At 58.7% G+C, this 22,153-nt stretch overlaps 1 protein-coding gene across 1 annotated transcript in view; it reads left to right on the top strand.

Annotated features, from left to right (window-relative positions):
- Window positions 1–22,153, top strand: part of UMODL1 (uromodulin like 1) — a 66,486-nt gene that overhangs the window by 32,743 nt on the left and 11,590 nt on the right. The window contains exons 11-20 of the mRNA XM_042902986.1: window positions 4,321–4,458; window positions 4,974–5,546; window positions 6,066–6,323; window positions 7,965–8,077; window positions 10,728–10,941; window positions 12,814–12,951; window positions 14,030–14,367; window positions 19,411–19,556; window positions 20,315–20,551; window positions 20,753–20,912. Coding sequence (XP_042758920.1) covers window positions 4,321–4,458; window positions 4,974–5,546; window positions 6,066–6,323; window positions 7,965–8,077; window positions 10,728–10,941; window positions 12,814–12,951; window positions 14,030–14,367; window positions 19,411–19,556; window positions 20,315–20,551; window positions 20,753–20,912 — 2,315 coding nt within the window. The remainder of the gene's footprint in view (window positions 1–4,320; window positions 4,459–4,973; window positions 5,547–6,065; window positions 6,324–7,964; window positions 8,078–10,727; window positions 10,942–12,813; window positions 12,952–14,029; window positions 14,368–19,410; window positions 19,557–20,314; window positions 20,552–20,752; window positions 20,913–22,153) is intronic.

The following is a 22,153-nucleotide window of genomic DNA, read 5'->3' as shown; positions in this document are numbered from 1 at the left end:
CAGAGAGACAGAAATAGAGACAGAGGGACAGAGATATACAGAGACAGAGACATAGAGACAGAGACATGAAGAGAGACAGACAGAAATAGAGACAGAGACAGAGGGACAGAGATATACAGAGACAGAGACATAGATAGAGACAGAGACATGAAGAGAAGCACAAAGAGACCGAGAGACAGAGACAGACAGAGATATACAGAGACAGAGACTTAGAGACAGAGACATAAAGAGAGACACAGAGAGACAGAGACACAGAGACAGAGATATACAGAGACAGAGACATAGAGACAGAGACATGAAGAGAGACACAGAGAGACAGAAATAGAGACAGAGGGACAGAGATATACAGAGACAGAGACATAGATAGAGACAGAGATGTGAAGAGAGACACAGAGAGACCAAGAGACAGAGACAGAGATATACAGAGACAGAGACTTAGATAGAGACAGAGACATAAAGAGAGACACAGAGAGACAGAGACACAGAGACAGAGATATACAGAGACAGAGACTTAGATGGAGACAGAGACATGAAAAGAGACACAGACAGAGACACAGAGACAGAGACATACAGAGACAGAGACATAGAGACAGAGACATGAAGAGAGACACAGAAGAGGGACAGAGATATACAGAGACAGAGACATAGAGACAGAGACATGAAGAGAGACACAGAGAGACAGACAGAAATAGAGACGGACAGAGATATACAGAGACAGAGACATAGATAGAGACAGAGACATGAAGAGAGACACAGACTGAGAGACAGAGACAGAGATATACAGAGAGACTTAGATGGAGACAGAGACATGAAGAGAGACACAGAGAGAGAGAGACACAGAGACAGAGATATACAGAGACAGAAACTTAGAGACAGAGACATAAAGAGAGACACAGAGAGACAGAGACACAGAGACAGAGACATACAGAGACAGAGACTTAGATGGAGACAGAGACATGAAGAGAGACACAGAGAGACAGAGACACAGAGACAGAGACATACAGAGACAGAGACTTAGATGGAGACAGAGACATGAAGAGAGACACAGAGAGACAGAGACACAGAGACAGAGACATACAGAGACAGAGACTTAGATGGAGACAGAGACATGAAGAGAGACACAGAGAGACAGAGACACAGAGACAGACAGAGACAGAGAGGCGGAGAGAGCCAGCCGACATGTAAGGAAGGTCTGGCCGTTTGAGCCCAGGGACGAGGCTCCCTGCAGGGAGAGCGGCTCTAGGCTCAATGTCCGGGAGCCTGTCAGGGGCTCCGTCCGCGGAACGGGCGTCCGAGAGCCAGCTCTGTCCTCTGCTCTGAGCTCGGTGGCATTCTGGCTTGCTGTTCCAACCGCCCTCCCACCCAAGGATGCAGGGAAGGCCGTGGGACTGTCACATCTGAAGTCACACCTGGGAAGCATCCTCCTGCTCAGCCTGGGGTGGGCTCGTCACGCCCCCCTCAGGGACAGAGACGGCAGGTGTCCTCTGCACCCGGCGGGCCTCACCTGGGCTCCGGGGGCTCAGTGCAGGGAGGCACAGGGTGCCCCGCGGGTGGGTCCTCAGGGTGCACCCTGGGGACCCGTCTGAGACCAGAGCGGAGCCGTCTGCAGGCGGCCCAGCCAGCCCTCGTGGGCTACTTGCCAGCTCTGTCCCTGTGCGCCAGGCGTCAGGCTCTGCCAGCTCTCTGCCAGTGTGCTGAACGGTGGCCCCCAAAGACAGGTCCCCCGAGAGCTTCAGACCTTGTCTGGGAGGAGGGTCTTTGCAGATCAAGTAAGGCTCTGCCATCATCCCGGATCGGGGAGGCCCTAAATCAGAAGACACAGAAGAAGAGAGAACCAGAGACACAGGGGGAAGGCCACGCGGAGGCAGAGGCTAGAGCCAAGGAGCCCGCGGAGCCGCAGGAGCTGGAAGAACCAGGGAGGACCCTCCCCCAGAGCCCCGAGGGGCTGAGGCCCTGCCCCCCTTGATTCTGGACTTCGGCCTGGCCTCTCGCAGTGACAGGGAATGAACTTTGTGGCCTCCGGCCAGCTGGAGCACCTCACAGAAGTGTTGTAGAGGAGGAAGAGGCACCCCCACTGCTAACATTCTAGGGTTCTCAGCAGGTCGTGTTATGTGTCCCGCCCTGCAGCCTTCCTGCCCGACAGCGGCTGTTTGCTTAACCCTGGACCCTGAGCGGTGGCTGTGGGGGGTCCCCCTTCCGCCCAGCCACGAGGAGGCCTCTGCTGTTTATCTGGGGGGGGGGCTCCCGGCCCCGTGGAGGCTCCTCTGACCCAGTGACCGCTGGCTTCTGTCAGGAGAGCCTGCAGGCAGCCCCCACTCCGAGAGGCGGCCCCGCGGCCGGGGGACCGGGAAGGGTATTCACTCTCACTGCACAGGACACCAGCAAGCTGGCCCCAGCACAGCGAGCTCCCGTCCCCTCTGCTCACACAGAGACGCTTTTCTCGGTGCCCTCGGAGCGTTCCTGCACGACTCGGGGGCTCTTGCCCGCCGTGAGTCAACGCGTCCCAATGACGCGGTGAGGGGAGGTGGGGGAGGGGCTGGCAGGGTCAGGGCGCAGCCCCCGCAGGAGAGATGGGACCCGGCGGGAGCTGGCAGCCTGTTCTTGGGTCTCTCCGACCCACTGCTGGGGGGCCAGCTCAAGCGGGAGTCCCAGCTCGGCACAGGGGCTGTCCCCTCCTCTGGGGACACCCTCTGCCCAGCTGCAAGGCCGGCCCCCGCCCCCCCCTCCCCCCCCCCACCCCCCCCACCTCCCACTCAGCCGGCTGGTCCGGAAGGTGCAGACGCCACCGGCAGCTCTCCCTGTGGACCTGCCTCCTCCCTCTGAACTGCACAGCTGCCCGGCCTGGGGCTTTGCTACGGGACCAAATGAAGCTGCCCCGGCCTTGCTCTGGGCTCGCTTATGAGCTGCGCGCTGGGGAGGCCGGGTGACTCACCACGACTGAAAAGAGCCACCGGGTGCTCAGTGGTTGGAACCCGGGTCTCAACCGGGACCTCTGCTCTCCGCCGGGCCCCGCCGCCTGGCCAGCCTGGGCTCCACCCCAGGCCTCCAGCTCCCCGTGAAACTCCGGGAGCTGCCTGCAGGCTGGGGGGGGGGGGGTCGGGCGAGCTCCAGGAAGACCCACGGGCCCGGCCATCGGGGCCCTGTCTGCCGAGGAGCCCCGGCCAGGGTGGAGGGGTAGCTGTTGCATCAGCTGACGAGCCCGCGGGTCTAGCCCGGATCGGGTGCTTCCGCTTTCGGCTCTAGAGAATCCCATGCAGAAGGACCTCATGACCGGCCTTGACACGCACCCGCCTTATCGCCCGGGTCACCCCTGGCAGGTACCCCGGCACCTTCCTCCTCAAGAGACAACTCTGCTCAGAGCCACCTGCTCCCCTGGGGCCGGGAGGGACAGGCAGTGATCTGAGGGCTGGGTTCTGGGGCGTGGGAAACCTGTGCCCCTCCCTCCCCCGACCCCCCCCCCCCCCCGCCCCCAGCCTGGAATACAGCTTGAGATGTTTATTGCTTGAGGTTTACCATGAGTATCACATACGGCGCTTTATCCTCAGTCACATGTCAAATGCATGAGACGAGCAGGTGTTTCCTTAGAGCAAGAATGAGTGGGGGTAGCAGCCCTGGGGGTGGGGGAGGGACGACCGGAAGAGGAGGTCGGAGAGGACGGGGAGGGAAGGGAATGTGGTCCCCATGAACCTTGTTTCACAGTCTGGCCGATGCTGGTCCTGGAAAGTGCCGGGCTGTGGTGGGCGTGGTGGGCGGGCAAGCACTGGGGGACCCCGGGGGGGGGGGGGACTGACACACTTACCTAGCACTCTTCCTTGCTCAGCTCAGAAGCTGAGGTGACATGGTGTCTTTGGGATTCTTAGAGTGGTTTCCCAGACTGGGGAGGAGCGTGCCAAGGCCGTGTCACTGAAAGTTCAGGTCGCGCTTAGCCGGACTCCTCCTGGCTCGCTCGGTTCTCTTTGTTAAAGTACTAAAACATGAGACGATGTTGGCGCATCAGAGAGAAGGGAAGGCGCCCTGCTTTTTGGGGTCTGGCGACAAAGAATGCACGAGAGAGGAATATAGCCACTCCGGTGGGTGCCAACTCAGCCCCGCCAGCCGTGAAGGTCGGAGCAAGCAGATGCTGAGCCTGCGGTCTTGGTTCGGGAACAGGCTTCTGGGGAGGGATCTGTGGACCGCCTGCCTCTGGGGCCGCTGGATGCCCAGGGCACTTCCCCTCCCCCGGTTGGCTGCAGACGTGGTTGAGCAGATCCCTGTTCTGTTTCCTAAGTGCCCGAGGGCCACTTCTCACGAGCTCTGTCCTGTTCCTCTCCCGCCCGGCAGATTGGGACGAGTGTGCAGACAGCCGGGGGCACGACTGCTCACCCGCTGCCCAGTGCATCAACGTCGAGGGCTCCTACACCTGTCGGTGCCGGACGGCCAGGGACGCCAACCCTTCCCGCGCGGGCCGGGCCTGTGAGGGTGCGCCCCACCCCCTCCCCCAGCATTTCTGGGCCACACCCTCGCCCCCGGGGACCTGATATCCCACGTCCTTTCTAACGTCCGCTGGCCTCTGTCCCGCATTCTTTCCTTAGTCATGTCCCGTCCAGCAGGCTGATGTCAGTGACCAGCACCAAGCCCCACCCTGAGCACAGATCCAGAGAAATTGCCCCCTTTTCCCAAAGGCCCCCTGGGTGCGGGAACCAAGCCCTGCACTTAGGCCCTGGCTGTGCAGCCACCAGGTGGAGCCCCTCTCCTGGTGTCTCAGAGCCTCATTTATCAGATGGAGAGGCCCTGCCTCACCCTCTGAAAGCACGCGGGAGGCCGTGGACACGGGCCCCCCTAAATACTCATAGTGCCATAATCCCCAACGAGACTGCCTGTGTCCCCACTTGGGGCCCGCCTGGGAGGCGCTCGCTTGTGGGTGGCATCTGGTGGGTTTTGTTTAGGTGTTTTAGGACCAGGTGTCTCCTCTCAGAGTGGATGTGTCTCAGCAGGTGACGTGGTGAGCCCCACGGGAGGGGTGCTGTCTACAGCAACAGGTGTTACGGCCCCAGCTCTCAGCACAGAGACAGCAGCCCTTGGCCCAGAGACGTCTGCCTTGTGGCCCAGCCCTGGGCACCCGGGGGGCACCCCTGCAGCAAATCAGGCCCAGACCCCGGGGCCCCCACCCAGGAGAGGGGGCAGCGGCCCGGTCGGGAAGGACAAGAACAGCACGAGGCAAGGCCTGGAGGAGGGAGCACCCAGCAGGGCCCCAGGCCTGGTGACAGGCCGGTGGCCAGCCAGCACGGCTCCTGGGACAACCCACAGCTCCCCTTCTGGGCCCACGAATGGCTCGCTGAGCACCCCTGGGTGGTTATCAAGAGACTCGAGCACGGAGCGGCCCCTCTGGCCCAGTCCCACCGAGGGCCCCACAGGCCACATCGTCTGGCACGCCAGCCTCCCCACTGGGGACACAGCACCAGCAGCTCTGGACCCCACAAGGCCCCAGAACTTGGTCCCCCGACCCTCCGGCTCCCCGGACCTTCCCTCGGCCCCCACCCCTGAGTCTCTGAAGCTTCCGGCCTGTGGTGAGTGCCTGGGATGGTATGTCCTGGGGACACGTGGCCTGAGGCCTGAACACACTGGGAAAGAGTTGAGCTCCAGTTGGCAAAGCCTCATGCAGACGTTGAGTCAAAGTCCTGTGAGAAATACCCAGGTAGATTGCTCGTGGTAGGCAGGGCTGGGCCAAGTGGGGTACCGCGCAGCCCGGTCCCCGGTGGCAACTTCTGGGCTTGTTAGGACAGCAACCTTTCTCCAGAGTTCTCTCCTCCCTGTTCCCAAGCCTTCCTGTCTCGCCCAAGGCTGGAGCAGGAAGTCGAGCCCTGGGGCCAGGGGTGGGGACCCTGTACCACGTGCTCTGCCTGCATGAGGGGACTTTGTAGGACTTCCCTGGGCTGGCATTTCCCCCCCCCCCACCCCCCCAGGAGGCCCTCTTGTGTCCCCAGGCCGTGTGCTTGATTTTAGCGTTTGGTGAGGCTTCTCCTGTCCTGTCTCCTTGGAACATCGGATTGATTTTAATCTTCTCCGTGTTTCCATCCACTTCCCAGTTCCCGTCCCCATCGAGAGGGTCACGGTGTCCAACGTGACCGGCACCAGCTTTCACGTGGCGTGGGCGGCGGATCTCACCCCGCACCCCACCTTCCGGCTCACCCTGACCTCCCCGCGGAGCCCCGCGGTGCACCTGGAGACCCGAGACGCAAGCCTGACGCTGTCGGGCCTGGAGCCTGGCGTCCTGCACCTGGTGGAGATAGCGGCCAAAGCTTGTGGGAACGGAAGCGCCAGGGCCCGCCTGAAAGTCAGGACAGGTGGGTGACGGGTTTCAGAAACGCTTGTCCCCACTTGTTCTTAAAGGGAGGGGAAAAGTACGAGAATGGCTTTTAGTGGGTTGGGGTCCGACAGAGCTGGATGCGTTGGGGAGCGGCTGGGTCTCTGCCCTCTTATCAGCCTGGCTCAGCTCGCACGGGGCTGGCTGTCAAAAGTCAGCGGGGAGGCAGGCGGCGTCCTCGCGGGTCCGCGGCAGGAAAATGCACGCGGCGCTTCTGGACTGAGCGTTGTGCACTCGCTCTGATGTCCCCGCTCTCAGAGGGCCTGCACTCGGCTTCCGGGGAGGACAGGTGGACGGTGGGACGTCAGACCGTCGGACAGCTCGTCTGTCGGCCCTGGTGCTCGTGACAGTTACGTGTTCAGATAAATCTTGTGTTTCCTCCTTCCTACCGGATGTTTTCCCGAAAGTCTAACTTGCCCGAACAGCCGAGGGCCGGCCTGACATTGCAGATGGGTCCCCAGATCTTGGGCAGCTGTCCAAGAGCAGACGGCCGTGTGCCCCGAGGTGGGGTTGGACAGCCCTTGGGGGTGTCAGAGCTTCTGTCTGCATACTTTGAAGTACCGATTAACCAAGGACCAGGGGGTGAGAGCGGAGACGGTGTGCGGGGATGCCCTCAGGCAGGCTCGTGGCGAGCTGGAGAAGGGGTGGTCGGTGCCTCTGAGAGCCAGTGCGGGGCTTTCCGCGTCAACATGGCCTCTGCAGGTCTCACCTGCTGGCAGGAGAGGCCACCTGTGGGCGTGTGACCCATGCTGGGGGTGGGTCCACATCCCTTCTCACCCGTATGCTCATCCGTCCCGCTTCCCGGGCTTTTCCACCAGGCTGCATTCTCCAGCTGTCGTGTCTGGACCGGTGGCCCTCAGGCACAGCGACGGGAGTGATCCCCAGGGCGTGGTTTTGGGGGTCATCCAGCAGTATGTCCTGGGATGGCTTTGGGGTTTGTGGGGGCAGAGGAACCTTGGCCTTTCCCTCCACTGCCCGGAAGGCTAGGCACGGAGCAAGAACCCCCACAGACATCTGGTGGAGGACTGACGAGGTGGCTGCTGGTCCAGGCAATATTCTTGGACCACATTCTCGTCCCACAGCCTCCGGAGGCCCCGCGTGGAGGGAACAGATTCACATGGAACAGACCAGCGCAAAAGCAGGGGCTGCCCTTAACGTGCGGAGAAACAGTGCTCTAGGGGAGGAAGGAGAGGGTCAGGACCTCTGGCCCTCTGTCCTGAGTTGTGGGCGCTGAGCAGAGGCGGGGCGAGGCCACCCTCTGTCCTGGCTTCTCCGGGATGCCCAGTTGTGCACCTGTGGCCCCGGAATGAATAGGGACTTCTTGCACTGTCAAAGTAGTGCCTACCGTTGAATGACCTGGACACCTGTGCACAGAGAGAGAGGAGAGTGGCAGGGGCTGGCCTGGTTCTGCAGCCTCCGGAAGCTTCTCTCTGTGTGCCCAGGCTGCGTGCCGGCACCCTCTGGGGTGGGCTGGGCTGTGTCTGTGCACGCAGGGCACTGATATTCTTTCGGCCGACATGACAGTGCCATTATCAGGACGTGTCACCTAATACATCACCTAACGCGTTTACCGTTACCTACTGCGTTACCGCTCCAGACGTGTTTATTCTCTGTCCTGCAGCGGCCCAGAAGCTCAGAGGGAAAGTCAGAATAGCCAACGTCAGGTACGAGGAGCCCTTCCGGAACGCAAGCAGCAGGGAGTATCAGGACTTCCTAGAGCTGTTCTTCAGGGTGGTAAGTTGGCGAAGCCAGTCTCTGTTTCCTTTTGGGATGTGCGGGAGGGAGGGGGGCAGAATCTCAGTCCCAGTCGAGCAGGACTTGTGCTTGTAGGGGCCTGGGACCCTCATTTCTGAAGGAAGCTGGGCGTCTGGCTCCAGCGTGGTGCCTGGCGTCCCGGGGTCTATCATTAGATGCTGAGTAGCTGCCTCTGCTGCCTCCTTGCTTCAGAAAGAGAGAGACAGAGAGAGAGAGAGAGAAAGCAAGCACACGAGCATAGGGAAGGGGCAGAGAGAGAGAATCCCAAGTGGGGTGCGATCCCGCGACCCCTGGATCATGACCCTAGCCGAAATCAAGAGTGAGCCACTCAGGCGCCCCACAAAGAAAATTTTAAAAAATTGAGATCTATTTCACAGATCCTAAAATGCACACTTTAAAAGTGCTTACCGTGGGAGCAAGTGACCTACAGTGTAGGGTGTAGATTCGGAAGTGATATTCCCTCGGGGCGCCTGGGTGGCTCAGTCGGTTAAGTGTCTGACTTCGGCTCACGTCGTGATCTCATGGTCTGTGGGTTCGAGCCCCGCGTCGGGCTCTGTGCTGCCAGCTCGGAGCCTGGAGCCCGCTTCGGATTCTGTGTCTCCCTCTCTCTCTCTGCTCCTCCCCTGCTCGTGCTCTGTCTCTCAAAAATAAATAAATGTTAAAAAGTAAAAAAAAAAAAAAAAGTGCCTAGTGCAATGGTTTGGATTTTATTTGTGAAATTGTACCACCGTCACCGCTGTCTAATTCCGGAACGTTTCCATCACCCCCAAAAGACGCCCCTCTCCCATTCTCGGTGACTCTCCACACCCCCCGCCCCTGCAACCACTAATGTGCTCTCCGTCCCTGTGGGTTTGCCTGCCGTGGGCATCTCACGTGCGCGGAATCATGCGATACGTGACCTTTTGTGCCTGGCTCATCTCCCTGAGCGCGTCTTCAGGGTTCAGCAGTGGCTCACCGCTCTTTATGGCCGGATAACACTCCAGCGAGTGCAGAGGCCACGTTTCGGTCTCTGATGCACACTGGGTTGGGTTCACTCTCTGGCTGAAATGACTCCTGCTCTGCTACTATGTTTCCTGATCTTTCTGAGGCTTCCCCTGTCGTCCCACTGACATCCCTAGAGACGGCGTATCGTTACAATTCCGTCTGGGTGGCCGTCTCCGTGTTCTCTCTGCTGGCGCTTAGATGCCCCTTTGAGGAGAAGAGAACGCGCTTGTCATGGTCTCACCGTCTTGCTTACACCTCGTCCCTTTCAGCTTTTCCTGACTCTGGGGTTTAAGCGGAGCGGCGCCACCCCCAGGCCGAGCGTGCTAACGTGCTAGCCCCCTGGCTCGCTAACTGATTCTGCTCTCCCCTCACGGCATCGCTGGCCTGGAAAATGGGTCTCCCGCCTCCGGGAAGTGTCCCACTGGGACTCCTTGGGACCTGGGGTTCTGCCTTATTTATCCTGGGGTCCCCAGCTCTCGGCCCAGTGCGTGGACTCGAGAGTTGTTGATGGCTCCATTCACCCTCTTCTGTAGGTTCTGTGATTGTGACACACGACACTAAGCCCCAGCCCCGACCACCAGTCCTCAGGTGGTCCCTTGAGGCAGCCCCTTTTCCACTCACGTGTCTGGAGTAACCTTTCCTCTTCAAACCATTCCTCGCCTATTTCTGGGGGCCGTTGTTGGTTTGTCTAGAATTTCAGGATAGCCAGTAATGGTGCGGCTTATCACGTACGTAGGACTTTCAGACCAACTTTGGGAGGTTGTGGGTTAACACGACGCCTCGTTCCTTGTCACTTCTTAGCAAGGGGGCCCGGAGCTTTGCTTTGAGACCGGTCGGAAATGCAACCCAAAGTGACTTTAAGCCAAGCTTGTGACTGATCCCTCTCTGGACATCCCAGACAGAAAGAGAGAGAAAGAGAGGGAGAGAGAGAGAGAGAGTCAGTCATTCCAGTGGTTATGATGGTGCCCAAGTGACAGCAGGGTGACAGCACGTTTGTTCACGTTGGCTGTCCCCCACTGGGAAGTGAACCCACGAGCCTGTGCCTTGGGCCACCACACCCGGCAGGCTCTGAATGAGGTCAAACCCTGGAAGTGTACTTTTCCAGAAGGCTGGCATTCTACGGACTGTCTACAGCCGTCATGAGGCGGTGTGCATCTCTGGGTGTTTGGACTGTGAGGGGCTAGGACAGAACGCCACAGCCTGAGGCATCGTGGCAGCATCAGCAGTAAAAGGATTGTTCTAGAAAACACAGTGAGAGAGACGCCCCCCCCCCCCCCGCCCTCCCACGACCACTTGTCCGGCCTGCGCCTTCCATGGCTCTGAGCTGAGAGCAGGTTCTAAATGCCGTCGTGAGCCCCCCATGAGTGACGTGCCCCCGGGGGTGGGGCTTGTGCGTCTCGTCCACACTGGCCAGCAGACGTGCTCTGGGGGAGTGGGGCACTTCTTGGGGCTCAGGACCCACAGGCACTGGTGCTGGACCTGGGACACAGCTCGCTTCACCAGACCGGGCCCAGAACTGACCTTTGGCTTGGACCAGTCTGCTGCCGGCCAGAATCCCAGGAGGTGCCCCCCCCCCCCCCCTGCCGGGGACAGGCACCTGCTTCCTCCCGGCGGGTGGCCCTTTACCTGTGCGGTTTCTCTAAAGGTGCGGGATTCCTTGCCGGCCGCCATGCTTCGGCACGTGGACGCCGGTGGGGTCCAGATGGAGGTGACCCGCGTCGCCAACGGCAGCGTCGTGGTGGAGTTTAACCTGCTGATCATCGCAGACGTGGATGTCCTCGAGGTGTCTGCCGCGTTCCTCGTCGCCCTCCGGAACGCCTCTCTGCTGGAGGTGGTCGGCGAGGACACCTTCATACAAGGTAGGCGGAGGCCGGGCCCCCGGTTACTCACCGTGTTCCGGAAGCGAGGTGGGGAGAGCCCAGCACGTGGGTCTCTTCGGGGTCCCCCTGCAGGAGATGCCCAGTGTGGAACACACAGGCCCCTCGTCTGTCTTATGGCTAGTGTGCTATTTCTGGAGGTTTAAGGGCTCAAAACATCCTCGGGTGAAGCCGTGCGTGCAGCTGTCCAGAGACGCTGCTCCCTTCCTGGGCTGCGTCCCCCCCCTGGGCCTCCTGGGCCACCCACATCACTGGGCCGGGGGCAGACGCGTCCCTCTCTGCAGCCACACTTCCTCCCAAGAACAGTTTCCAAGGAGATCCTGGTAAAAATAAATGCAAAGGAAAGCAGGGAGAAAAGGCAATTTAGATTCTCTTCTCTAAATCGTATTAGTGGGCTTGAGCTGTCGTAACCAAACGCGGCAATGGAGAACCTTAAACACAGAAGTGTATGTTCTCACAGTTCTGGAGGCTGGATGTCCGGGGTAGATTTCCGGGGGGAGGGGGGCTCTCCCTGACATGGGGACAGCCACCTTCTGCCTCCGCCCTCCCGTGGCCTTTCCCTTACACCTGCAGAGGGGGTGCCTGGTGCCTCTTCTTACAGGAACATCAGTCCCATTGGATTGGCCTCAGTAATGGCCTCACTTGGCCTCAGTTACCTCCTAAACACCCCACCTGCAAATACGGTCACATTAGGGGTTGGGGCTCCCGTGTACGCATTTCGGGGATGCAATTCCGTTCGTGGCGCACAGCGTACTTGAAAATAAACAACAAAAACTTACATGTACAAAAACAACCAGAGAAAATATGAATCTTTTTCTGGTTTTGGGAATAAGAAGGGTTTTCTAAGTTTCAAAACAGAAGGCAAACCAAGCCCCCCAGGGGGAAAGGCCGACAGGGGCGACTCCATAAAAATGTGAATGTTTTAGGGGCGCCTGGGTGGCTCAGTTGGCTAAGCGTCCGACTTCGGCTCAGGTCACGATCTCGCGGTCCATGAGTTCGAGCCCCGCGTCGGGCCCTGCACGGACAGCTCGGAGCCTGGAGCCTGCTTCGGATTCTCTCTCTCCCTCTCTCTCCGCCCCTCTCCTGCCTGCTCGCGCGCTCTCGAAATAAATAAGTAAACTTAAAAAAAGAAAAGGAAAAGATTGGAAGTGGTCGACAGCCCCGTAACAGGGGAGATATTAAGTGTCTTATGGCACACCCAGGCCATGGACTTTGATGCGGTTATTAAAAGCGAGGCGTGTTGAGACAGAAAACATTCCTGAAATAAGGGTTGGGGAAGGAAGCGGGACTCCCACGTAGATGTAAAGCACGGCCCGAGCTGTGTCGCAGTCTGTGTTTTAAAGGGCCCAAGGACATAGGTCACCGTGAGAACTCTGTTGTATGTGGGAGGTGGCCTTAGGTGCGGATTGTACCCATTTTCTGCAGTAAACCCGTGTCGCTGTGAACAAACTGAGTGACAGAGCCTAGAGACCGGAGCGAGCCAGTGGGCTGAGTGCCTTCCCCGGGGATGGCTCGCTGTGGGCGCGCCTGGGCCCGAGACGAGGGGCCGGGGGCCTGTGGTCTTGTCTCTGCAGCCCCTCTCAGCCCCGGGACCAGGACCCCTCCTTCTGGAGCAGCCCCAGCAGACGTCCTGACACCAGCTCGTGTCCCCATCCTGGCTGAGAAGTGGGTGCCACCCTGTCCCCCGAGCCCCCCAGAACCGTCCACCTACGGTGTCATTCAGTGATTTTCAGCTCTGTTGGCCGAGACGCACGTCCCCCCACAAGGCGTGCGTAACAGCGGGCACAGAAGCGCCCCTCCCCCGCGGCCCTCGAGCCCCGTGACAGTGTCTGTCTTGCTTCTGATGTCGCGCAGATTACGACGAATGTGACAGCCAGGAGCACGACTGTGAGCCGGGCGCGTCCTGCCACAACACCCTGGGCTCCTACACCTGCAGCTGCACGGGAGGAGCCCCCCGCTTCCCTGTGGAATTTTCGGGAAGATCCTGTGACGGTGAGAGTCTCACAATCCCTTCTCCTGAGATACCGTCGGGTAATCTGTTCTTCGAAGGACTTTCGTCGGCAAAGCGTTTCTTTTCCAGACGAGGTCGGCAGGTTTTTCCGTCCTGGACGAGTTTTCTAACGTGTGCGTCTGTGTGCACACGCGTGTATGTGCACACGTATGTGTCCCTTCACATTCTCCATGCGTCTCCAGCCTCGCATCTCCCAGGTGCCCGTGATGGGAAAATACGTTCATTACAGTGAGGCCCGCCACGTTCTCTCAGGTTCTAAACGACGACCACACAGAGCACGCAGCCCGTGTGATAAGCAGCACGGGAGAAGTGCCTCTCCTGGGGCCCTCCTCCCACCTGCTACTTTTCCCGTTAAATGGGGCCTCAGGAGATTCAGTGCTGACGCTGAGGTGACCCCTGCCAGCCAGGGATCCGTGGTCAAGTGGTGCAAGACAGACGTTTATGCGAGTAAACACTTGTCACCGGAGACAGGATGTGCTCTGCTGGAGGTAGAAGCAGGGGGCTCACGGGGACTGAGTTCCTGTGGCCCCACGAGTGCGGTCAGGGAGGGCTTCCCGGAAGAGGTGTCTTAGAGCCAGTCTGAAAGGACAGCAGCACTGCACCGGGCAGCGAGGGCTGCAGTGGGGCGGGGTTAGGGTTAAGGTTAGCTGCGGCGCGCGCCCCTGCAGGGAGGTGGTGGGAGAGGGTGGGACGCCGGCTGCCAAGAGGCGGGTGAGGCCGGTCGAGAAGGCATGAACGCCACGAGCCGGGGTTTGGGCTGCATGTTGGAGATCAGGGACCTCGGTGAGGGGGCAGAGCAGTGGGTGAGCCCCACCTCGGGATAAGAGAAGGCAGGTGCCAGGGTGGCGGGCCCGGGAGGGAGCCCCCGGACAACCCTGAATATCTTTACAAACATCCAACACGCAACAGGGGCCTGTGTGGGGCTGCGGCCGGGATGCGTGGTCCACGTGTCCGCTGCTGTCCCCGTCTGTCCCTCCGTGCGGGCCTCACGGGCCAGGGGTCGGGTGGCTGTCCCTGAACACAGAGCCACCCTTGGTTCCACCTCCTTGTGCCTTGCAGGTGACTCTCCCGGAAGCACAACCCAGGCTCCCGGCCCCCCTCTGGCCGCTGGCCCCGAGCAGGCCCCCACCCCGGCGGGAACCGCGGCTGCCATGGCACCAGGTGCCGGCCCGGGTCCCCGGGGCCTGCCCCCGCGACTGAACCTGACCGAGGCGGTCAGGGTGCTCTGCGACATTGAGAAGGTGGCCATCGCCGTCCAGAGGCGCTTCCTGCAGCAGGAGTCCATCCCCGAGTCCTCCCTGTACCTGGGACACCCATCCTGTAACGTGAGCGACCACAACAGCACGCACGTGCTCCTGGTGGCCGGGTGGAGCGAGTGCGGGACCGTCGTGCAAAGTGTAAGGGCTGGGCGGCCAGGGTGGGGCGGGGGGCTGGGTGTGGGGGCCGGGACAGAGAGCGTTCGCACCATATGGGGGAGGGACCAGGGAAGGCTGTGCACCCCAAGGTCTCTGACTCTAAGCGGGGGGACCCAACAAAGCGGGACAGGGCAAGTCTTCACCAGGGACCAGACTGTGCCCTGGAATCAGGAGGGAGTTTTGGGCTCTCGCCCTGTGAGATTCTGGTGCAAAGGGCCTGGGGTGGGCTTCAGGGTTTGAAGGATGCTCCCAGTGATGCTGGAGCATAGCAGATAGAGAGCCGGTGGGAGACAGAAAAGGCAGGAAAGCTGCGTGTGTTAACGTGAGTGTCCAGGTGTGCCAGTGTGTGAGAACACGTGTGTGTGTGTAGGCGTGTGTGATTGTGAATGTGTGTATGTGCGTGTGTGCATGAGTGTGCGCGTGAGTGTGCACACCGGGCAGGTGGCCCGGTGTGATCAGAACGACCCGGCCAGAGGGACTGTGGTCCTACCGGGATTCGTCTTTACCGCAGTCTTTTACGGCCGCGGGGTCGTCCCTCTACCGGCACAAAGAGGCTCCCGGTCAGGGGGTGGGGCCGCCCAGCTGGAGGCCACTCTGGGCCCATGTGAGCCTCTCTGGTCTGCTGCACCCCCCCAGTTTAACCGATGGGACTGGGAGGTTCGGCAAGGTCAATGGGGGGGTCAAGGTCAAGGTTGCCCTGCCTCCGGGGACCAGCCCTACATCATCCGTGACTCTGCCTTTCCAGGGGCCTTCAGGGGTACAAGGAAGGCAGAGGCCCTCAGATGCTTCTGGCTGGAGCCTGGGCCTTGCTCCCCAGTGGGGACACCTGGGCCCCGGGCACTTGTAGGAGCTGAGCTTGTTCATGGTGCCGAGGGCCACAGGCCCGGGGAGGCGATACCAGCAGGCAATATCCTGCTGGGCAGGAGGCACAGATGTGGAGAGTAGGTCCGGGGGCTGTCCCCGGGGAGGGAGGCAGGGGCTCCAGAGGCTGGTGAGGGACACGGCGGGAGACTTCTCGGGGGAGAGTCTGGTCCAGAGGAGAGATGGGGCACGGGTGGAGACGGCGGTGAGGTGTGGGCCTGCCCGGGGCCAGGCGCTGGGGCTGCGGGGTCAGCGTAGATGTGTTAGGTGGCCGGGCAGCTGTGGGGTCAGTGAGCACTTAGGCCTGTGGGGGCCAGGCAGCTGCAGGGTCATCCTGGACACTTGGTGGACCAGGTGCTGGGGCTGCGGGGTCAGTGTGGACCCGTGGGGGCCGGGCAGCTGTGGGGTCAGCGGGCACGTGGATGTGTGGGAGCCCAGGCAGAGCAGCGCCCCTGCACACTAAGCCTGCTTGTGCGTCCACCCTCCCTGGGGGTCCTCAGACCCCCTCTGGGTTGAAGGAGCAACCAGGACATTCCGGGGACCGCAGAGCCTTTGTCGGCCCCCCTCCAGCCCTCCAGCCAGCACAGCCTAAACATAACCGTGGGGCTTTACTTCTCGAGGATCCCCGACGGTCGCGTGGAGGTACCCGACAGGGAGACGGGGTAGCAGCTCCTTGGCACCTGAGCCCCAGAGTCTGTGGGCACAGGCTGGAGGGTGGGCAAGGGCACAGCCGCCCTCAGGGTCTTGGGCCCAAGTTCGAGCACCGCAGGCTTGCAGAACAGGAGGGAACGATGCTGAAAGTAAAGCGGTCAGCGCAGCCAGGCAGGCTGTTGGGGCGGAGTCTCCTGCCGATGGGCGGGGCCCCGGGGGCGGGGCTGCGCGGACTCTCCGCCTGCCCTGTTCTGAGCCGGGCAGGCACCTGCCACAGCCGGTCCACTCAGTAGGGCTCGGCCCGTTCAGAGCAGAGGGGATTCATCTCTGATAATCATCCCAGCCCTGGAAGCCACAAAAGTTCTTGATGTTTCTTGACGTTTGTCGACAACTAAAATTTCCTCGAGGACTTACTTATACGAGTACAATGGAGTATGTACAGTTAGCCGTCTGCCTCCTGGTTTTGGTTAAGCAGTTTAATAATTCAAGCCTCTGTTTAAACAATTTTTTTAATGTTTATTTTGAGAGGGAGAGAGAGAGAGACAGAGAGACAGAGACAGAGCACGAGCAAGGGAGGGACAGAGAGAGAGGGAGACACAGAATCCCAAGCAGGCTCCAGGCTCTGAGCTGTCAGCACAGAGCCCGATGCAGGGCCCGAACTCGTGAACCGTGAGATCGTGACCTGAGCCAAAGTTGTATGCTTAACTGAGCCCCTCAGGCACCCCAGGAAGTTTAAACTTTATTGAGCTCCTGGGTTTTTGGAAGAAGTTCAATTTAAGGCCTCCCTGCTAAGTTTGATGCACTGTATACAGATCATACAGAGAGGGCCCTGAAGAGACGTGAATTGATCTACACCCCAGAAGATTCGGCAGCGTCCAGAATCATCTTCATAAACACTTCTAAAGTTCTTGTAGAGACAGCAGGGGGCTGTCCAGGTTGTCTGTGGCTCTTTTCAAAGCGATTTTGTTAAGTTTATTTATTTTATGTATTTATTATTTTTTTGATGTTTCTTTTTGAGAGAGAGAGAGACAGAGTATGAGCAGGCAAGGGGTAGGGAGAGAGGGAGACACAGGATCTGAAGCAGGCTCCAGGCTCTGAGCTGTCAGCACAGAGCCCGACGCGGGGCTTGAACTCACGGACCTTGAGATCATGAGCTGAGCTGAAGTCAAATGCTTCACTGACTCAGCACTCAGGCGCCCCTATTTATTTACTTTGAGACAGAGAGAGAGTGTAAGGGAGGGACACAGAGGGAGAGAATCCCAAGCAGGCTCCACACTATCAGTGCAGGGCTCAAACCCGGGAACTGTGAGATCATGACTTGACTGAGCCACCCAGGTGCCCCACAAAGTAAGTTTCAAAGGCACCTTATGTATGCCATTGGGAGCAGACACTCCGGACTGGGCGCCTGGAGCACAGTCCTTCAGAGACTTGATGTTGCGTCCGTTACGACACTTCACGTACTGAAAGAGTTTCTGCTTCTTAGCTGGAAAAAGCCACAGGGCCCACAGGCATCATGTAGATAAATTCTCCACAATACAGAGATAGAGATACGAGCACACCCGGAGACGGGTATTAACGAAAAGTGTTTCAATGCTTCCATTTTGGATACTTCAGGGAAGAACTGAGGCAGGTTTGTTCTCAGAAGCAGAAGCAGGGGCGCCTGGGTGGCTCAGTCGGTTAAGCGTCCGACTTCAGCTCCGGTCACGATCTCGCGGTCCGTGGGTTCGAGCCCCGCGTCGGGCTCTGGGCTGACGGCTCGGAGCCTGGAGCCTGCTTCGGATTCTGTGTCTCCCTCTCTCTCTGCCCCTCCCCCGTTCATGCTCTGTCTCTCTCTGTCTCAAAAATAAATAAACATTAAAAAAAAAAAAGAGAGAGAAGCAGAAGCATCACTAGTCTCTACTAAGGAAGGTGAACTCCAAGAATCAGGGTGGTTTTCAAGAACTCTAATTTCACCATTTATATAAAAACCCAGAGAGACCAGTCATTTCCAGTAGGTTCCAACATAAGCTAACGACCCTTTGCTGCAGTCAGCTTACCGGTGTCTGCCCTGCTGTGTTTCATACGTGAAATTACACATGCTGTAGTTTCTTATAAAGCAGCAGGTAAGAAGTCGATGTAGGGGCTGGAGAAGCAAAAGAACATTCAAAACGTCTTCCCTGCGGTGACTTTCAGCCCAGGACCATCTGAAAACAGCCACTTCCCCGGTTGGCCACTGGATTCCGTGTCTCCGTCGGATTCATGGGTGCCATTAGTGCTGCTGGGCTCTGAATTTCTATTTTCGCCCCACGCTGCCCTGGAAGCCTTACTGTGGCCCGATGCCCTGTTGTGCGGCTCACAGGGGCTCTGCCCTGCTGCCCATGCTGGGTGGATGTGTGCTCCCGTGGACGCTCATCAGCACGTCCTCATCAGCATAAATTTAAGCCCCACCCCTTGCTCCCCCCACGTGGATGGTCCGGCTTGTCTGTTTCACACAGATGCCCTTATCTCTTGGCTACTTCTAAACGGCTAAGGCCGGTGACTTTAGCGGAAGCCGGACGGCACCCGCCCCTCCGCATCAACCACGAACAACCCGCAGCTGTCCTTGGCTGGCGCCGGGCCCCGTGCTGGTGACGACGTAGGAGGTGTCCGTGCGGGGCTGCCGATCTTGGAGAGCCCACCACCGTGCCGATCAAACTCCAAGCCACGAGCCAGCAAAGCGCTGGGGACAAATGTAACTCGGGGCGTCCTGCCAAAGGAAGACTTGGTTCGGCTTCAGTACAACGATGGTGGTTTTCCCAGAAAGATCTGCCCGACTCAGATGCTCCGGCTCTGTTTTGGGCGCTGGAGAAATCCTGGAACTCTCGTGCACCAGGGAAGGTGCATCTCCGTGCACTGGCGCGCTGCCGTCTGGAGGGTCTGTCCTGCCAAACTTCAAAAGACAAGCCACTAGTCTTCACGCTTTGTCCTCGGGCTTCCCTTCCCCGGGCACGAACCCGGTCAGCGTTTTCCCTGGGGGCTCGGGCGGAGAGCGTGCTCACACTCCCGGAGTCCCCGACACGATGACGTTCACTCTCTGGAGCTGGTCCTCTGGCCCCTGGGCTCCCGGTCGTCCCCCCACCCCCACCCCCGCGTGATGGCCCCCGGAGAGGATGCCGGTGGTCTCGTGCAGACTTTAACCAATTGATTTTAGCTCCATTTCTTCAGGGAGCACATCGTGCCCTGATTTTCAGAAACGTGCTTGGGGGTTATTTGGGGGAGGAATCCGATCTATTATTTGGGGTATCGGCTGACCCGGCTTGTCTCTGGTTCTCTTCCAACGAGGAACATGGGCATAGGACGCAGGCTAAACCAGGGGTCGGGACGTCACGCTCTCTGGCATTCGATGTTAGGAAGAGATTGTCGGGTTTTCTTGTTTTGGGGACAAGCGTTAGAGAAGAACCAGCCCTCCCCCAGCACTCCCGAGCCACCAGTCTGCAGTCGTGTTGGGGGGCCTGCTGGGGTCCAGGAGTGCACTGACACCCTGTTTGTGTTCAGAACGTGACGAATACGGTGGTGAGGACCACCCTGAGGAACGACCTGTCCCCTGAGGGCATCATCCACCATCTGAAGATCCTGAGCCCCATCCACTGTGCCTTCCAGAACGACCTCCTGACATCGTCAGGCTACACCCCAGAATGGGGGTGAGTGGAGAGGTCTCTCCCCACCCCTCTCCAGCTCACTGTCCGCTCTAGCGCCTTTACTTTGGGTTTCTTTAGGATTTTTAAAAAATGTTTATTTATTTTTGAGAGACAGAGACAGAGTGTGAGCAGGGAAGGGTCAGAGAGAGAGAGGGAGACACAGCATTCAAAGCAGGCTCCAGGCTCTGAGCTGTCAGCACAGAGCCCAACACGGGACTCGAACTCATGGACTGTGAGGTCATGACCTGAGCCGAAGTCGGACGCCCAAACGACTGAGCCATCCAGGTGCCCCAACTTTGGGTTCCTTTAGGATTTTAGTCACTTGGGGATCCTTTTGTGAGACTGAATATAGAAACGGACAGTGGCCAGGACTTGGTTCGTAACCCCCAGGTCCCCTAATACTTGTCCTCACTTCCAACTTAAGACCAACCAAAGAAAGCCAGATACGCACCCTCGCCAATCCCGTAGGACACTCCAGTCCTGGTGAGCCCACCCACGGCTTCCCCATGACACGCCTGGGGCGCCTGGGGCCTCCCTTTCCCTCTCTGAGGATGCCCCTCCCCTGTCTGTCCTTGAGTCTCCTCCAAACTCAAGTTGGGGGGCGACACACGGCTCCAGCCAGCTCAGAATCGGTAGCCTTGCCTGTTCTCATCTGGGCGGTCTTCCTTTATTTCCATACTTCTTTGGAGTTGCTTTTTGGGGAGCAATGGGAAGCGGTGGGGTCACAGGAGCGCACCTCCTGAAACCACTCGCTCTTACAGGGTCTATACCATCATCGAGGACCTCCATGGTGCTGGCAGTTTTGTCACCGAGATGCGGTTGTTTATTGGGGACTCCCCTATACCTCGAAATTATAGTGTGTCTGCCAGTGATGATGTCAAGATCGAGGTGGGGCTTTATAAACAGAAGAGCAACCTCAAGGTGGTCCTGACGGAGTGCTGGGCGACACCATCCAGCAACGCCAGGGACCCGGTCATGTTTGGCTTCATCAACAACAGGCAGGTGTCGGGTGTGGGCTGCCTCCCAGACACGCACGGATATGGGGGCCGCGTCCCTGGGGGACCGGAGGGTGGCGGTCCTCGCCTCCCATGGGTGATGGCAGACACGGTGTGTGCAGTCAGAGGTACTGCTGGGAAGCTCATCTGGGACGGGGATGGGAGGCCGGCTCCTCACTAATGAGCCACGTCCTTCCTTCCCAGCTGCCCCATCCCCAACACACACACGAACGTGATCAAGAACGGGGACTCCAGCAAGGCCCAGTTTAAGCTGAAAATCTTCTCCTTCATCAACAACTCCATCGTCTACCTGCACTGCAGGCTTCGTATTTGCATGGACTCCCCTGGAAGCACGTGCAAAATAGTAGGTGTTTTACTTCTCTAACCTTGTGTCTGACTTGTGCCCCTGATCACCCTGAGGAGGGCCACTCTGTTATCTGAAGCCCAGGCTTTGGGCGGCTCTGGGGCCCGACCTCTGGGAGCAGACTCTGCATAAGGTGTGAAATGAGGCGTGGATGGCAGGCAGCCCGTGGGCAGAGAACTCTGCAGCTAGCTGGCTAAGCTACATCCTTCCAGATGTCATACCACATGTTGGCCATCCCATCCCATTCCAATTCCTATCCCATTTCCATTCCTATCCCATCCCATCCCATCCCAACCCCATCCCATCCCATCCCATCCCTATCCCATCCCATCCCATCCCATCCCCCATCCCATCCCCATCCCATCCCATCCCATCCCATCCCCCATCCCATCCCATCCCATCCCATCCCCCATCCCATCCCTATTCCATCCCATCCCATCCCATCCCCATCCCATCCCATCCCATCCCTATTCCATCCCATCCCATCCCAATCCATCCCATCCGTATCCCATCCCATCCCATCCCATCCCATCCCATCCCATCCCATCCCCCATCCCATCCCCATCCCATCCCATCCCATCCCATCCCCCATCCCATCCCATCCCATCCCATCCCATCCCCCATCCCATCCCCATCCCATCCCATCCCATCCCATCCCATCCCTATTCCATCCCATCCCATCCCATCCATTCCTGGCCATGATGCAGTGGTGCTTCTCCTCCAGGTGCTTTAATGCATATTCAGGTGTAAAAACTTTGCTTTAATTCAGTATTATTTTTAGTAACATTGAGGGAACACTACTGAATCCCAGCCACTGTGATATTTAATAAGAGGTTTTTTTTTTATTTTCATGTGCACGAATTTGGGATAATGAATAATTTTACATTCCCATTTCCATAGACCTTTGAATGTGAAATATGCTTTGCAGTCCTGAGTTTTGAGAGCCCTTGTTCACACCACAGACAAGGATGTGAGCTCACTGTCACATGCGGTCTGCTCCCAGGACAGTAGAGAGAACTCTGCTGGCCTTGGGTTCAGGGGCTGTGTGTTTGCCTCATCTCTGGGTGATGGGCTTGTTTCTGTGCTGCTCACAGAACCCCTATAGTCCCCCTCCCCACCCCCAGGTCACCAGCCTCCGAGGATCCACAGGACACGCATAGGAGAAGAAACCCAAGGAACATCAATTTTGTTGATGTCACTTTTTCACACACAGTAGATCTTCCAGAAAAAAGGGTTGAAAG

Source organism: Panthera leo, chromosome C2, assembly GCF_018350215.1.
Source record: "Panthera leo isolate Ple1 chromosome C2, P.leo_Ple1_pat1.1, whole genome shotgun sequence".
Classification (NCBI taxonomy): domain Eukaryota; kingdom Metazoa; phylum Chordata; class Mammalia; order Carnivora; family Felidae; genus Panthera; species Panthera leo.
The sequence above is the reverse complement of the archived record's forward strand: the minus strand, read 5'-3'. Positions and strand labels throughout refer to the sequence as shown.